Genomic DNA, 17,313 nt, shown 5'->3' on the forward strand with positions numbered 1-17,313 from the left:
GTGAGAATATATCCTCACTTAATTCATGTTGTCATCTAAATTGGGTGTGCATAGTCAGGAGAAAGCTTCCCTGGGGAATCTTTTGAATGCTTTCAGGAGCGTAATTTAAGCCTGTGATTTCCCTTAATCTTTGCATTCTATTATATAGCATATGCTTTCTTTCTACTGATAGGTATGGAAGAACGAGCAGGGGCAATATCTTGGGGAACAAGTGGTCAGCAAAGTCCTTCATATGAACCTACAAGGGTAAGAGTATAATTTAACTCTAGTTAATTAAAGTTGATTACAGGAATATCCAGTATTTGAACACTTTGCTGAACATACATTTGTCTTAGGGTGCTTTTAATGGACAACTCTCAGTTACTTCCCACCGTGAATCAGTAATCACCAGATGAGGTACCAGATAGGGAGATTTGTGAACAGATCTGGAAAAAAGTGTGACAGCAGCTGTACAAGTTCAGGAATGGGAGGTTTGAGTCAAGAGTTCATCACTGGGCAAAGGGGCTAACTCTCAGGTTTCCCACAGTTTTCCTGGCTGCAGTTTTCTCATGAAGGTATTTGCTTCTTCCATCAAAACATATCTGCCCCCAACCAAAACATGGATGTTAGTTTTCACTGAAAGAGCTTATTGATGGATCACTCTAATGTATTTACTATCAAAATTGCAAACTTGTTTATTGCCATTATGTTCTATTTATACAAGTCTAGCAATATTCTGTTTATACAAGTCTAGTAAAGCAATTGAATTAATTCTTGTCTGTAGAGTCAGTAATCTAGCATGCTTGTTTGAAATAGTTTGGGTCATGTTCAGCAAGAAAACTACTAGGATTAAATGGTTTAAAATTATTAGCTTAACTGAGCACAAGCCTATGAAAGATGGAAGAAAATAGGAACCTATGTCCCTTCAGATGTTTCTGAATTACAATTCGCAACAGACTTGATTATTATGATTAATCATCAGGAATATTAAGAAATTTTAATTCAGTGGCATACTTTGGACTAGAGGTTCATCAACCTTCTTGTAGAATATATTTCAGAAAGTTCAAGCAAAAAATGACAACCATAACTCACTTGAAGAGTATTTTGATAACTAGAATTGTAACGTCTCCCTAGCTAGCTAATACAAGGGGAATCTCACCTGCACTTTAGATATTTGTGGCCAGCACTACAGCATTAAGTCCTGATTATAGCTTCTTTTTTTTTCATGAGAGTTCATATACTCTTTTCTGAAAGGTTAGCAAGTGCTCTTTGAGATAAGTGGGTTATAAGGCTTCAGGAGCTATAGCTGTACATCAGGACAGCATGGGTCTTAGGCTGCATGGGTGCTTCAGATTGCTAGTTTCTCTGAGAGCACCAAGTATATTGCCAAAATAATTTGTACAGTTATTCATGAAATAAGCTACTCCCCAAAACAGGCCACTGACCAGCCTATTAGTTGGTTTTCTTATGATTATAGTTGTTTTTGTTCATTTAGAAGTATAAAGGTTCATTGATCACCCTAAATGTTTTTTCTCTTACAGGAAAATGGCAGCCTTCTTGGAAAAAGCTCAGATATCTCAACAGCTCTGGAGAAGCTGAAACATGAGGAGGTGGGGTTTGCTTCTTGTGTGTGTGTGATTCTCTTCCTTTATATGTTTACATATATATTTATATATACAAACATACATACATTACCTGAAATATCAAATGGGAAGCTTTCCTGACTCTACAAAATGCAGTAAATCAGTAGAATGAAGAAATAGTACCCCAGTACTAGTACGCATGTGAGAGAATTCTGCTAGAAAGCGAGGCCTGTTGTCCTTTTTGTCCCTTGCTGCAAATGTTGCTTATTGTGGCTCCATTAAGTGCTTAGCTAACCCTGGTACTTGCAGAGGAGAAATATCTTACGGCTGCAGCAATTGCTTCCCTTTCTGGCTGCCTTTTGACCATCTGGTCTTATGGAGGAAGCTCTATTTTAGTCAAGGGGTAGATAGACTCAGATAGGGTAAGCACAGGGGAAAGGCTACAATTCAGGAATTGTGCATTGACTTGGTAGGCCGAGCATCTGGCCCTGTGGTATTGCCTGGATTCATCTTGGCGATCAGGATGAACCCAGGCCAGGTTTTATGGAGGTGACTGGAAGTCTTGGTGGCTGAAGAGGGAAGGACAGGTAACGGTGCTTGGATTCCTGAAATGCCTGCTTTTAGAGATGGGATAATCCTGGATTAGATAGATGAAGTAATAGGCAGATATTTCTTGATTCCATTTATATTACACCTACTCAGTTACAGACTTACAGTGTTTTTAGTAACAATCAACAGCAAAAATCTACAATATAGAATCAACAATTTAACACCTCCAACATAAAAATATAGGATAAAGACGTAACAAATGGGGTAAACTTAACCAATTTACATAATACATATGCATACTACTATGCATACTACTGATATTAATTACTGATATTATTACATTAATAAAGGATTGCTACTAATAAAGGTGGTAATAGCATACTATCAAATGTTCTCCAGAAGAGCTTCCAAAAACTAAGCCTAACTGTCCATTTCTTTTTTTTTTAAATGATGAAAATTGGGGATGTGTTCCGTTAGTCCCAAACTATCACATTAGTTATATAGGAAGCCACTAAAAGACTGCAAATTACAGATGTGTTCTGTACAAAATATTTTCTTCTTAAAACATTGTGCTGAGTTTGAACATAAAAGAAACTGTATACTGTGATCTTGGTTGGGAGCATCTCATTTTCTGTGCTGCCTGTCAGATGGGACCAGGTCACAGTTGCTAGAGGACACCCTTATGGTCCTAAGCAAGTTACCAATGTCATTAAGGTTTTTCCTGAGTGCCTGTCATGTGTGTGTTGCTGATTCTGAAGTGGATAAAGTGGAGGAATCTTCTGGGCCTCCCGAAAGGTAAAAGCGAAGACGAGCATAGTAGGAAGTTGTGACATGCATCCCTGAGCAGTTGTAGGGTTTTGACAGATCCTTAGTTGCTGGCCTTGTGGTTGAACTGACAGCACAATTGCAAAGATAGGGTGACCTGTTTCAGTCCCATTAATGTCACCTTCAGTGCAAGCCCCAATCTGGAAAATGATAAATGTTCAGTGATTGATGATTTCTAGTCCTCTGGGATTCTGGTGATTTCTTGTTTTGGAGGCTGAAACAATTCTCTCTTTTGCTTCAGTATCTCTTAGATGTTCTTTAACATTTTGGTACAAAGAATTTGAAACAAACACATGAAATGAAGGTTTCTGCAGAGATCCTGATAACAATTAACAGTAGCCTTCTCCTTTGTTTCTTACCCTCTCCCTCAGGTATTTTCCCTAGAAAAAAGTATTTAGTTGTCTAATAAAGTAGAAACTGAGTCGGAGCAATAATAGAATAATTTGTCACTTTTTCTGCTGTTGTGTGTGCAGTTTTTCTATCTTGAGTCTGAACAACATGGTCTAAGCAAATACTTCCTTTAATTTTGATACAAGATGCATATATTGAAAGAAAATAAGTAGACTACTGGATGACATTCTTTGGGGGCTTGTTGAGGTTTGGAATTTCAAAGGTGGTGTAGCCAAATGATATTAATACACAGAGAAATTTTTCCCCTATCCATCTTTAAAATGGTTGAGTAATACATTCAAGCCAGTTAATGTGGTAAGACAGTCCAAATAAGAAGTTACTAGCTTATGAATTACTGTGGCTGAGTTGTCCATCTCCAAATTATACTAGCTAGAAGAGAGCCTAAAGCGATTTTTTAAAAAAGGGTCACCGCAGTCACATGAACTAAGGTTCTTCAAGCATATTGTTTGAATCTGACTCAGTTGGACTGAAGAACCACTACTATACATTTGATAAAGCACTCCAAACCACCCAATGACTTTGTTATACAGTTTCACATAGATGCTAGGCAGCCTAGAGGAGCCCTAAGTATCCTAAACTATGATGGCACAGAGTCTTAGCCAAAGGCCCCTGGGTGCCCCGGCACCATTGCACAGAACGTATTTGATGTGTACATTGGATCGTTTGAGTGGGCCTGATTCTGCTATACTGGAAGAGGACAAAAGGAGGGGTACAGTTAACAAAAGACGATTGTTAACAATACTGTTACAAAGTCTGTCTGTGTTCAGATGGCATTGTGTTCCTGGAATTGCTGCCAGGAGAACTGAGAGCAGCCTTGTGCACTCTACATTAGCATCATTGCTGCCATAACCAGAAATCTCTGAGCTGCCTCTACGTGCATGTACCCACCCATGAAGTCCCTGCCCCCTATCAGAATTGACATTCAGCATAAGGAGCTGCAACCGCCCAATGGTATAATTAAAAATCACTAAATATGCAGTTGTTTTATGGAACCTATTTGAGCCTCATCACCTGAAATTCAGTTCATTTATGAAGAATAATACTATAGTCTTTACAGTATGGTGGAAGTTTAAAAATGGTAATTTTAGCTTACATATATTCTCTGTGAGGTCCAAATTTAAAATCCAATTTCAGGAACAATGACCTACTGTATATCCATGTTTTAATTGGGAAAGTTTATTTGAACTTAATAAGTAGAGCTGCAAAATAATAGCTTAAATGTTGTTCTTTACCCACAGGGTTTTACAGATACTCCTTCCTATGGTGATCATTTGAGTGATAATCGATTAGGACCCAGCGGATTATCTCCCACTCCTTTCCTGAATTCAAATCTGATAGGTAAGTAGGTATTCTAGATTAATGATAGGGATATGATCAGGCAGGAGCAAGCAGTCAGTACCAAGACTGAAATGTTAGCGTTTGGTCCAGACAAGGACCCCAAGCATGCATGTTTTGGCTGAGGGAGTTCAGTGTGGGAATCACCAGAGAAAAGGAAAGTGGATGTCATATAGCAGGGGAGGGAAAGAGCAAGTCGGTGTCAGTTGACAGCAGGGAAGGAAGATGTGCCCCAGCGGAGATGTAGGGTGGATAATTTAATGATTGTGGGGCAGTAGAGAACAAAGGGAGACAGACATAGTCAGGGGAATTGGATGGGTGTGGCTTAAGTCAGTAGTGCTGGCAAGGAAAGGCAACTGGCTGCAAGGACGGATCAGAAACATCAGTGGATATCTTTAGCTTTTGCTTGATGTGTGGTTTTAGTGTGCGGTGTTTGGATATGCTAAAGAAGGGTTGAGACTTAAGTACCCGAGTATGTTAGGAACAAAATCACTGGCAGTATTGGTTCTTACAATTCTGTGGAAGAGACAGATTGCCACTTCTTCCTATAGTACCATCAATTCATGCTAATCTGTTAATTATTTTAGTCTGCAGCCACCTCTGTAGCTATACATTAGCTAATGGGAAACACTAATCACTTAGATACTGCCCTTGAAACTAAACCAAAAGTTCTGTTTTAGTCTGAATTGAATCAGGTTATTTTCTAACATGCTAGATTAGGTCTGATCTGAATACAATTCCTGTGCTCACTCTTAGTTCACATATGCTGTATTACAGTTTTCTTATTTTAAAATCAGTTTTTAACTTCCTTTAAACTAGTTCTGAATCCTTCATTTTCTTCACCCTCCTTTTTAATAAGGGCTCCATCTTAATTTTTAGTTCTTATGAACAAAGAATTCCAATGTCTACTTCGTTTAACAGGAGTAGAAGTAATTTTAGCTGTTGTCATTGAAGTAACTTTGGATTTTGCACATTCTGCAAAATCGTGATGTGGCTTGCTTCATTTTGACACAGAGTTTCTGTAAACCAATTGGATTTATTAATAAACTATGGTTAAACAAACAATGACCTAGCCTATTGTATGAACCTAGCTTCGGGATAGGAGTGGGCACCTAAGAATTTCCTTCACCTGTCGCCTTCTGTGTTCTCTTTCAGCAGTAGTGTTCTGTATTTGAATCCTCCTCCTCTGTGCACTGGGGTCATACGAGAGGGCATATGTTGCAGAGCTTTGTGTTTTGTGATTTCTTATAACCCTCCCCCCCACAAGTCCATCTTAGTCCTTCATACTAACTTGGTCATATTTCATAGAGGAGAAGTAGAATTGTTGGTCCGTATTTCTTACATTTGATCTTCTTTGGCGTCCCTTAATTCTGAGAATTTTGGTGGAAGATTAAGTTTCTTAAACTAAGAAGATATTGAGGATTACCTGGTTTAGATATTATGTTAACCCATGGCTTATTTAACTAGAGTTTTTGAGGAAGCCACAATTGGTAATAAGCCTCAATGTGACTTAAAAACCACAGTGACCGAGTTAACATGTGCTAAACCACATTATGGCTTAGGTGATGTCTGATATCGTACATAAAAGCGGGTGGTCAGATCCTGAGACTAGGTGAATTTCTTTACCAGGGTGTTGCCTTTTTGTGAGAGTGGGGGAAACTAGTTCTTGTATGCTTGTTTAAACTAGCTTGCTCATGTTTTCCCTACTGCAGTCTGACAGATTATTCCTCACAGTATTTAAAATTACATAATATTAAAACTGAGATAAAGGGACTTTTCCTAATTCTTGTCATTGCATCATTAAAAACAGAGAGTTGTTTGTCAGCAGAATGTTGGGGGTTTTGTATTATGTTCAGCTATCGGCATATTTGCCAGGAAAGATAGTGGATTATTAATTGCTAGTGTCTTGAATGATGGAGCTGTTAAACACTTTAATGATCTTGTACATTACAGGAGCAAAAAAAATTGTCGAGCAGAAAAGGATAATTATTCAACAATGAACATTATGCTTTAGAAGATGAATTTTAAAATTCATTTAGACATTCTGAAGTGTTTTTGTCAGAGGAACCTATTATGTTGAACTGACTTGTGTTTCTTCCTAATTCTAATTTTGTTAGGACAGACAACATGTAAAGAATTAAAGGTTTTACTTTAAAAGCAACTAACTGGTTATTAAAGAAGAGTGTCTGACAAATTCATGTGTGTATATGTGCATTTTCTGGCTGTGATATTATTAATTTGCTAAATAGTTGCAATGAAGCATTAATAATTAGAATTCATAGATTTCATTAAAATTAATCAAGGAAAGAAGGAAAAATACAGAATGCTTCTTGGTTAATGTGTTGATGATGCAACTTAGAAGAGGTGTTGTGTATGTGTCTGTCTCTGGGGAAGCAAATTATCTTCTCCTAAGTGCTCTAATTACTGTGCCCTGAAGATATTTTTATATTAATGATTTAAATAACAAGTAAAAGCTTGCTTTTGGCTTACTTCCTTTTTCAGAATCATGTGGAATATAGGGAATGGTTGGATTTAAGTCAGAAACAATTCACTTTTGCTAGTTGTTTTTCAACACTAGCAGTATGTGCAGCTTTCTGCAATTGTTCAAATCCAGAAGTAAGAATTTCAGATAAGGATTTGTGCACAGCAGAAATAAATGAGGAAGTAACTATATTTGGGTCTGTGAAACCAGTCAATGAACAATCAAGAGGGATATTAACTCATACAGTTTATAATCTATACAGTTCAGGCTTTAGGGAAAAAAAACAAGATGAGTTTGAACTCCTGCTACGTAAAGGAAAATATTATTTAATAGTATAACTGAGACCTGACGGTTCTAATGATTGGAATATAATTCCTGAAGAATAAACCTGTTCAAAAGAAACAAAAACAATAAAGGGAAGAGGAATTGCATTGTTTGTTAAAAATATCTACATCTGCATAGACATTGCTGGAACTATTAAGAACCTCTGGGTTAAAATAATTAGAGGAAGGAATAAATACAAAACTGTTCTTGGTGTTTACTACTGACCATTCAATGAAGGAGAAAATGTGGTGCCTTCCAAAAGCAGATGTCTGAAAGAGTCAAGTAGCAATAGTGATGGAGAACTGTAATTAGCCTTACAACTGTTGAGAGACAAACTCTGTCAAGCATGCTCCTTCCAGGGAATTCTTGACTTGTCTTGCTGACAACCTTTTCCTTCAGAGGTAGATGAAGGGACAAGCAGATCAACTGTTCTTGATGTGACCCTAACCAAGAGAGGTGATGGTTGATGGTAGAAGCAGTGGGAACTTTGGGGGAAAATGATTATGTAGTGTTGGGTGGTTTGATTTTAAGGACAGCTAAAGCCTTGGAATTCAGATAAGCAGACTTTAGTGAACTCTGAGTAATGATAAGTAGGATTCCATGGCAAGAGAAGCTGTTGTGCAAAGGATGTGATGATGTTCCCCCCCCTGAATCAATTGTTAATAGTTAATTGTTAATAATTTTCTGTGATAGAAAATACCAAGAAGTGGCATTAAGCATTTATTGGATGCTCACTTTATCTGTAAACAAGTTTAGTCCTCTTTATACTATGGACAGCAAGCTTCCAAGTGATACAATTCTCTCTGGTAAATATATAATTTATAATTTATACTTAAGAGATTGAACATCTTTTCCCTAAAAGATGCTGAATCAGTGGGCACTTGGAGTAACTGCTGTTTTTGTATTGCTGAAGATCATAATGGAAATATAATTTCTTCTCTTATTATCCCTGAAAATTAGCTCTGACATACTTCTGTTTTTGTAACTTCAGAAGGCATCAAAATATTGAACTGGTCAACTGTAACTTCATTGGAGTATTGTTCAGACTCTTGGTTGAGACTCTATTAATACTCTGGGAGAGTGCATTAGACATCTCCTGCCCTTATATCAGAGCAGATTCAGTGTTTTCTTGCTGTATTTCTGTTAAGACCTTCTTGTCTCATGTAGACCCACAGTTTTAGCACTGTCTTCTGTACGTGGATCATTAGGGCTTCCTGCGTTACTCCCACTCTCCTTTATTAAAGTCTGGATTTTCTGAATTTCTTGCCAAATTATATGAGAGGGTATCTATCTATCTATCTATCTATCTATCTATCTATCTATCTATCTATCTATCAATCACTGCCCATCTCCCCCCAATGGGGGACTCTGGGCAGCTTACAACAGATTAAAACAATAAATAAATACATAGTTAACATTTATAAAAAAACACACATTTACACAGAGTAAAAGGAAGAAGAAAAATCCAGGAGGCCAATGGAAGCAACACCAGTTTTCCCAGTGAATCTTTGATCACATCAGCTTGAATCTCACTTGTGAGTTTTCTAGCCCCTTGATCTTATCCATTACATCAGTATCATTCATTTGAAAGCAGTTACTGACATAAGTTGGTGTAATGCGAAACTGATAAGGATTAATGTCCGTTTTTCCTCCAGTGTCTCCTTTTTTATTAACTGGAAACCTTGATCCATCTCCATCTTGAATTTTTATTAATTACAGGATCTAGCTCAACCTGTTTATCTTCCCCCTTTGTTGGTGTAAACATCTTAGGTGACTCTGTAGCAGTTTCAGATTTAATCATAATTTTTAATATCTCTAATCTGTGGGGAATTTATTTTGTTCATTTGGAGGATTAATAAAAAGCGGATCCAACTTTTTCGCTGCCTGTGTTTATACTCCAGTTTCATCATCTTATCTCAGTTCCTCCTTCCCCTCCTCTCTCTACTTAGAAGGGTTCTTTTTATTAAGAATTGGCCTTGAGGGTGACTGTATTTTATCTCAAGCTCTTTCTTAGTGCTGTGGGCCCTGCCACTTTCTCTTTCACTAGCTTCTGTCACGCCTGTAGGTTTCTGCCCATGCTTGAATAAAGGATGAATAAAATTATTTTTAAAAAACCAGAACAGGGGCAATTTGAAATTTTAAAAAATCCTTTCATTCTAATAATTAGCAATGGCAAAATGGCGCATTTTAAAATTATTAGCACACTCTTAGATGCACAGCATTCACTGCACCAAAGCACTATTGTCACCTTGGCAGTGCAGGAGCTGGATAAGAGGATGAATTAGTTCTCTCTTCATACGCCATCGGTCCTTGTTTGTTTCACTTTCTGCAATTTGTAGCATGACACTATTTATTTGTTATATGCAGGCATTAGCACTGCGTGGAGGTATTTTTGTGTTCCCCTGGAGTTGGAACTGCCTGCTTCAAGGCAAAGGCTTTTTCCAGCCACTGTCTTGTTTCTTATCAGCTTTGTTTCCCCACCCTGTGCCATTTTTACCGTTAGGGTGGTTCTAATTCTGGCTCTCCTTTGGGTTACCTCCCTTTACAGTGCCTCCTGCACTGCTGCTCTGCTTTGTGCTTGCTCTTAGCTTTCGTTCTTGGGGACTTTATGGTTTGTACTTCCCATTTTCACTCCAGTAGATTATCTTCGGTGTTTCAGTCATATAAAAAAACAGGAGTTACCACAAAACACCCTAACTTTGGGCCAATAAGGCAAGGGAGCCCAGAACCATATGCCAGCTTGCCTCCCCATCAAGATAGCATTTTTAATACATTGTTTGGATATGATCAGAAAAGTGTATATTAGGCAGACCATATAATTGGAACAACTTTATGGTAATCTATACTACAGGCTTTGATTTTAAAAAAAACCAAGAAAAAGCCAGGTGGATTTAAAAATCGGGAATCAACACAGATGAAGACTAAATCCTGAATCAGTTAAAAAAGAATTTAATCCGGATTTGACAGAAAGTAACATAAAATTTGCTTGTGGCAAAGAGTGAAAGTGAAAAGTCTGAAACCACTTTGGGTCAGATAAATACTGAGAGAGCACAGGAGGTGAAGGAGGAGCATCCTTTGGGAAGCAGCTACCGGAGGTGCACATCTCCACTCCTGGACTCTGAACTCATAGAATATTGGTTTTACCTGCCAGTCCAGTTCACCTTGGAATATCAAGTATAGTATTCAAAAGAGGAAAGTATTTGTTAGATGAATGGATTAAGCATGTCATAAAAAACAGATGGGAGTTCAAGCTGTTGACAGGTTAAATGATTTATAAAATCTTTTAACACGTATTAGTGTATGTTTGCCAACCAGTCTATATTGTAACAGTCAAGTTTCAGGGTTGCAAAATGTGAATGAGAAATGCTTGATCCAACAATAAATGAAAGAGTCACACTCGGTTAAGAGGATGAGTTCACAAAACTTGCTAAGTCTAAGCTTTCAAAGTTTTCACACAGCATGCTGTGCCTAAGCAAATAAATCATAGATGGTTTAGTGCGACAGGCTGGATCACACAACTACCTGAGTCAAGGACTGGGTTCTCACACTGTGCTGAACCACAGGTTACCCCACCCTGACCCCCTGTCTAGACTAGCTTTGGGAGGAATTCAGCCAAGCAATTACTCTCCACTTTCTCTCCTTTTAAGTTCGGTGGTGCCTTCAGAAACCTCATGGTTACAAATCTCTTTGACCATGAAAGACTAGGTCTACCGACAGAGGTATTGGTTTTGGCCACACACTGAAAAGTAAGTCTTAGCTCACCCTTCTTGTGCTTTAGTTAGCAGCTGCTAAATCAGAATGAAGTCATCATGAGAGCAAGTGAGGTCACTCAGTTCCCACTTGCCAGCCTGGGGAATTAGTACAGGATATAGAAGTTGTGGTGTGTGGCTGTATCCTGTCAGGATTAGCTCCCTTTCAGAATGGCAATCTAGTGAAGGAGACTTGAGACTTTTTTCTTTTGTTGGGCGTCCACAGCCACGCATATTAATCCATAGTTTGTTTGGTCTAAAGTTTGAGAAAGGGGCACCTTATGCGCACTCCCTGTCTTTCTCGCACACTGCAGCACAAATGGCTTTCCAGGTACCCTGCTTAATACCATTTCCCTGCCTCCCAGGGGTCCTGTCAAACACTGCTGCTTCTCTGCCACCCTTGGCATCAGGAAAGCAGTTCCACTTCCAGAGTCCAGCCCGTTTTAGGAGATATGGAAGAATGACCACGGGCTGCCTGAAAAGCGTTTGTCCGTGTATGTATGTTGGCTAAAAAAGATGAACCATGTGGATGGCCCTGGGAGGAAAACAACCGGCAGGCCAATAGTTCTCTACGGAGACTATGGAACAGGACTAGAGTTCTGTCCATAGGCTGCCTGCTCTGTCTGCAAGACCTCACACAGGGGCAGTATGAAGCTGCAGCAGGTCAAGGGGAGAAGTTTTTATTGATTATCCTGGTATACAGTTAAAATTGACATGGCTATCACTTCAGAAAATACGTTGGAATAAAATGTGAAGGGAGCCTATTAACTGCAATAAGTTTTTCTGTAGCAAAAGTTTATATTTTTTTATTTAAAATGTCTGTTTACCTATGCTAGCTTGATATTTAATTATTTCTCTGTGCAAAGATAAAATATGTAGTCTTTTTGTCAAAATGCACGATGTTATTGCTCTTAGGCTGAACAGAAACACTTTTAAGATAGAAGTTTCCAGCTCCATATAGTTCTGTCTCTTATCTATGCCACTTCAAATCAGTGAGTTCACTGCAAACAGCCACTCTTATTAATATGCACAACATGAAACACATTCAGTGGAAGGTTATTAGAATGCTAGTTTGTATCCTCCAGTGAATGAAATGATGTGTGATTATGAAGTCATCAGGCATGGACCAGTAAGACTCAAGAGAGCCTCCCCCATCTGAAGTCCTTAGGGTGCCATTGATTGGTGACCATGTGTTTGTGCCCGGTAGACTGTGAAATGGGGTGTTGCTGCACGGCTGTGTTGCACCTGCGCCCTACAGAGGTGATTGATTGGTTTGGTCATGTGGAATGTTCCCATCTGGTCTTCAGTAATGTGTTTCCCAGCAAATAACAAACAAGCAATTGCAAAAGACTAAGGAAGATGTTTCTTTTAAAAATAAAGTAGCATTTTAAATTATGCTTTCTCCCATTTCCATGTATTTTACAAAGCTAAAGATTTACATGCTTCGACTTTAGAAGGATGAGAAACTCTTTATGAAAATCTACGTAAAAAAGAGTTTCAACAACGTTGGCTTAAAAATATTGGTCCAACTCTGCTTTTATAGAACATGTTTATTGTTTCAGATATCTGATTAATTTATTCTTACAACCTCACTTATTTAGAAAAGGCTTTATTATGAACTTGAATTTTGAAATCTAAATGATAAATCATTATCTGGTCATTTTAGTTTTTTTTTTCCTTTTAATTTTTTACTATTGGGCGTTCTTGTTTGATTATTTCTTAATCTCAGTTTTTTCCATAATTGATCTATTCATTCCACCTAATGACTAATTACATATCCGGCCACTTCATCAGCACTATTCATCATTGTAGAATGTAATAATGACATTTCAACAAAGGAAAAAATAAATATGCAAATAAGAACTCATTAACATTTGCACGAGCTGTTTGAATAATCACATTGCTGACAAGGCTGTAATTAACCGAAATTGATGCTGTGTTTAGGATTTGATGGTGTGTTTTCTCAGCATTTTATTGTTGTTCCTCTGGAGGCCAGAATTGGAGTTCTGCTCTTTGAGCATCTTCTCTGCCTTGATCGGCTAGTCGTACCAAGAACTAGAGGCTTTGGGGAGTTCCCCGTTCATCTATGACTTACCCTCTAGGCCTATAAAGATACTTGCTTTAAATAATTTTAGTTCTAATGAAGCACTGTTGGATTTCTGCAGTTATGCAACATCTCTACCAAAGACATGAATATGAGAATAGAAAAATACTCATTTTTGTCAGTATTGTTCTGTGTATCGCATTACAATGATTTAGCAGTGTTATTTGCAGACACTCCATCATGCCCTACAGAAGGGGGGGGTTGGGTGGTTTGAGTTTATTTTAATTGAATATTGTTTGCTTACAAAAATTATAAGTATAATCAGTTCACAACATAAGATCATAATAAGAGCCCTGATGGATCAGGCTAGCGGCCCCCCAAGCACAGCACCCTGAGGGTCAGACTTGGCAGCTCACAGCCGAACATCTTTGCCGTCGCTCTCAGGCGCCTTGGATCTAGGGCCTTCTGCCTCTGATTCTGGCGGTGGGAAATAGGCATCAGAGGAGTTGTCGCTTACATCGATACCCTCCGTGGGTCCACTGGACTCTTTTTAAAGCCATCCGAACTGGCACGTGTACCAGTTCGCAGATGTGCCATCTGTGTCTGTCCTGTGGAACAGCGTAGCCCCCAAGGTCTTGATGGCCCCAAACACCTGTTTTTTCCCCGGATTCTGGGCCAGGAGGTTCGCTGAACCTGTTTTCAGAAGATTTATTTAAATACTGTGTGAGTGGCCTCAGACGTGATATATTTTTTATTTTTGTTTAGTTGATTTTTTGCTATTTTTAATTGGATGCGTTGCCCCAAGTCACACGGCAAGTGGGCAGCTATACAAATTGAATGAATGAATGAATGAATGAATGAATGAATGAATGAATGAATGAATGAATGAATGAGCATATTTGAACACTGAGTAAATGCCAAGTACAAATGAACACACATACACACACAGCATCTGGAAAACAGTTAAAACGATTCTCAGGAGGAGGACTTTTCTATTAAATTTCTAAGGAGTAGCTCCAAAATTGGCTAATGACTAAATACATTTTGTAGCATTTGGATTTAGATGCTTCATCTAAAAAACAACAACCCTCCGTTGTTTTTGTAAATTATTTGTAGCAAATTTGCTTGGCTTGTCTGCATACAAAGAGGAAGTGAAATTTGGACCTCTGAACTGTCAAGCAAAGTGAAACACTAGTTTTCCTCTTTTGTACAATCATCACATTTAAAAGTAACCAGCAGGCAACTCAAAGGTCAGCAAAAAGTGGCTATTGAAGTAACAATATGCTTACCACCATAATTATTTTTATTAAGCTGTGAAAAATAATTATACCTTAGTTGTGAGTCAACATTCTGCGTGTTCTTAGTAACTGCTTATAAACTGCCGCAGTCCAGGAAGAAGACCGCCTGGGAGGAAAACATAATTAAAATGATAATAGGCCCGATGAGAAGAGAGACTTTTTGCTCATCTTGCCCAAGGGAAGGGTACCTGTTAACAGAAGCTTCAACGCGTAAACAGCACACCACATTTTTTGAAATATTCTTCCATTTGGGAAGGAGCCGTTGCTTTTAAGCCGCAGTAGCATGAAGCAGAACGAAAAACAAAGGAATGGCATTTCTCTAATAATCCCTGACTGCCTAATCTGGTCCTCTACTGCTAGTGTGGCTGAGCTTAGTTCGCACAGCATCTTGTCTACATTAACTAGAAATGAGATTCTTTGAATTTGTATGGCCTAGATTCGGACAATTTAGAGCTAGATGAAATGCTCAGATCTGTGCAGAACTTGGGTTTTGGTTTTTAATCAGCTTACCTTGGTTGTGTAGAGGTGAGAAGACCATTCCATCCACCCTGTGCTCTGCAAAAAAAGCAAAGCTCAGGGCTAGTAGATGCCATTGCAGCGCTTTGATGAAGACCTGGGGAAGAGAGTTCTGTCCAGAATTCAAGGGATCAGCTAAGCTGCGTGGCTGTTCCGCCAGTAGTTTTGCTTTGGGCTCTGGTCTAGGCAAACCATCAACCATTGCTAGCTGTGCTAACTGTCAGAAGGGGTAATGGCAAGAAAATGCATTTAATACTGGAGAGAAATAGGTGGAAATTAAAGTGTATAAAGCAGTTTGTTGCCTTATTTTAGACACAATTGGATTTGCACAATTTTGTGCACTTTACACAGAAGAAGCCACGGCACTCAAAAGATATATTCATCAACGGCTGATTTTTCACGAAAGATAAAATACACTGATTGATCTTTGCTGTTATTAAAATCTTTTTCCGGCCCAGTCACTAAGTGTTCGTTCACAGCAAGACTGATTTGGTGCGTGCTTCTCCTTTGGCACAGAATGCCGTTACAAAGAATGTCATGATGGCCTCACGGCCAAGTAATCTTCGCTTTGCCAGAGTTGCTTTCCTAAGATGCTGCCAGGATGGCTATCTAGCTAATTGTAATTATGCAGACACAACAGTAGATAACCTATTGACTTTTACCTAAATTGATTTACTTTTATGTTTAAGTTATAGTGTTATCTTTCATTATTAGTGGCCTTGAGCATTATTTGTAATGAATACACAATTAATTACATGTTCATTTGTGCTGTGAAATTTTCTTTAGTAGGTGGCAGATCTAGAGATCTCAGCTGAACTTTAAAAAAGGCTAAGCGCAGTCGGGCCTGGGTAGGGTTTGGGTAGGAAAAGATGGTGGCAAACGACTTCCGTATTGCTGCCAAGACGAGTTTGTGGATGTGTCCCATGTGACGGCAGTGAACTTGGTTTGACTTCAAGGAGTCTTTACCTTTTTAAAAAAATACTGAATCATACTTTTTCATTAATTGAACAAGCATCTCCATGATCCTTGCAGTAAGAAAATTGCTGGCATAATTTGGGAAGCCGTCAGCCTTTCTGAATGTCTTCTGCTGGTCAGTTTTGCGTGCCTTGCTTCTTCCTCTGTAGCTGTAGGAGAGGAAGGGGTACTCCACCCTGCCCCCTCCCCAAGCAGGTGATAGCTGTTTCTTAAAATACACAGTGTAATGTATTTTTATCACCATTTTTTCTAATTCCAGTTTAAATTTAAAAAAATAAAAATCCATTAAAAATATTTTTAGCCTTTCCTCGTAGTTTCTAGCCTGTCTGTATTACCCGAAGGCAAACAAAAAAACCCTAGTTCTGACACGCGGTGCTGTGTTGTGCGCTCACGGCCAGTGTGGAAATGCTGAATGCCCGTGGCTGTCTGGCAAGCTATTAAATATATCAGTGTTCTCCCACAGAATTTGGATGATGCAGATCTCAGGTTTTCCTGCTGCCTCACAGTAATTTTTTCCAATATTCGTAATTTGCTATTGTGAAACATGTATTTTCAACTCTGCCTGAAATATTGTGTAATTTAAGAGTTGTTTATCAGTTGATGTGGGGCTTCTGATTTATGGGAAAGAAAATGCTGAGACCAGTTAACATGAACAGCATGATTAATACTGCTTCAGAAAAAATGTGCCTGTTGGGTCCTGTTTTCCTTGGTTGGTCTCAGACAGTTGTTGAAGTCAGATTGTTTGATTGGAATACTGTAACTTTTTTTGCTTTTGAATACGAGTGAAACCTCCTATTATGGGGGAAGTTAAGATAGGAATTAGGTTTGTTGCATCCAAAATCCACTAAATGGGAGCTCCTCAATTTGAGGTTTTGCTGCAGTATTACTGCTTTGCCAAGGAAGTTGGGTTTGACTACCCTAACAAGAAATTTTGGTTCGGCGTTGCAAAGGATGGAGGGTTTAGGCCAGAGCTTCTGAGGTGGGGGGTGACCCCCCAGGAGGGGCAGTCCGGGGGGCAAAAGCCAGAGCCTTACCTAAGTGCCTGCTTAGGGTCTGGAGGGTGGGTTGCCATGTGTGGCACTGGTAGAGTGTCCTTGGCTCACTCCCTCTCTCAGGGGAAGGTGGCAGGTCTCCCTGCAAGGGGGAAGCTGCCTCATTGCCACCCAGGCAGGGGAGACCTCTGGGAAGTACACCACCTCTTCCCAGAACTGGGCCATCCTGGCTGCTAGTGCTGTGGCATTTC

The 17,313-nt window shown here is 39.0% G+C and overlaps 1 protein-coding gene across 7 annotated transcripts in view; it reads left to right on the forward strand.

Moving 5' to 3' along the window:
- Positions 1 to 17,313, forward strand: part of TCF12 (transcription factor 12) — a 94,674-nt gene that overhangs the window by 24,166 nt on the left and 53,195 nt on the right. For 6 of the 7 annotated variants that reach the window (XM_088148216.1, XM_088148217.1, XM_088148218.1 and 3 more), the window contains 3 exons: positions 173 to 246; positions 1,521 to 1,589; positions 4,586 to 4,685. The exons of the other annotated variant lie outside the window; for it this stretch is intronic. In XM_088148216.1, the coding sequence (XP_088004342.1) occupies positions 173 to 246; positions 1,521 to 1,589; positions 4,586 to 4,685 (243 nt within the window). The remainder of the gene's footprint in view (positions 1 to 172; positions 247 to 1,520; positions 1,590 to 4,585; positions 4,686 to 17,313) is intronic. 7 annotated transcript variants of the gene reach the window in all.

The sequence above is a fragment of the Python bivittatus genome, unplaced genomic scaffold (assembly GCF_059951505.1).
Source record: "Python bivittatus isolate LINGU-HERP-01145 unplaced genomic scaffold, Pbiv_v1 ctg000530_np1212, whole genome shotgun sequence".
NCBI lineage: Eukaryota > Metazoa > Chordata > Lepidosauria > Squamata > Pythonidae > Python > Python bivittatus.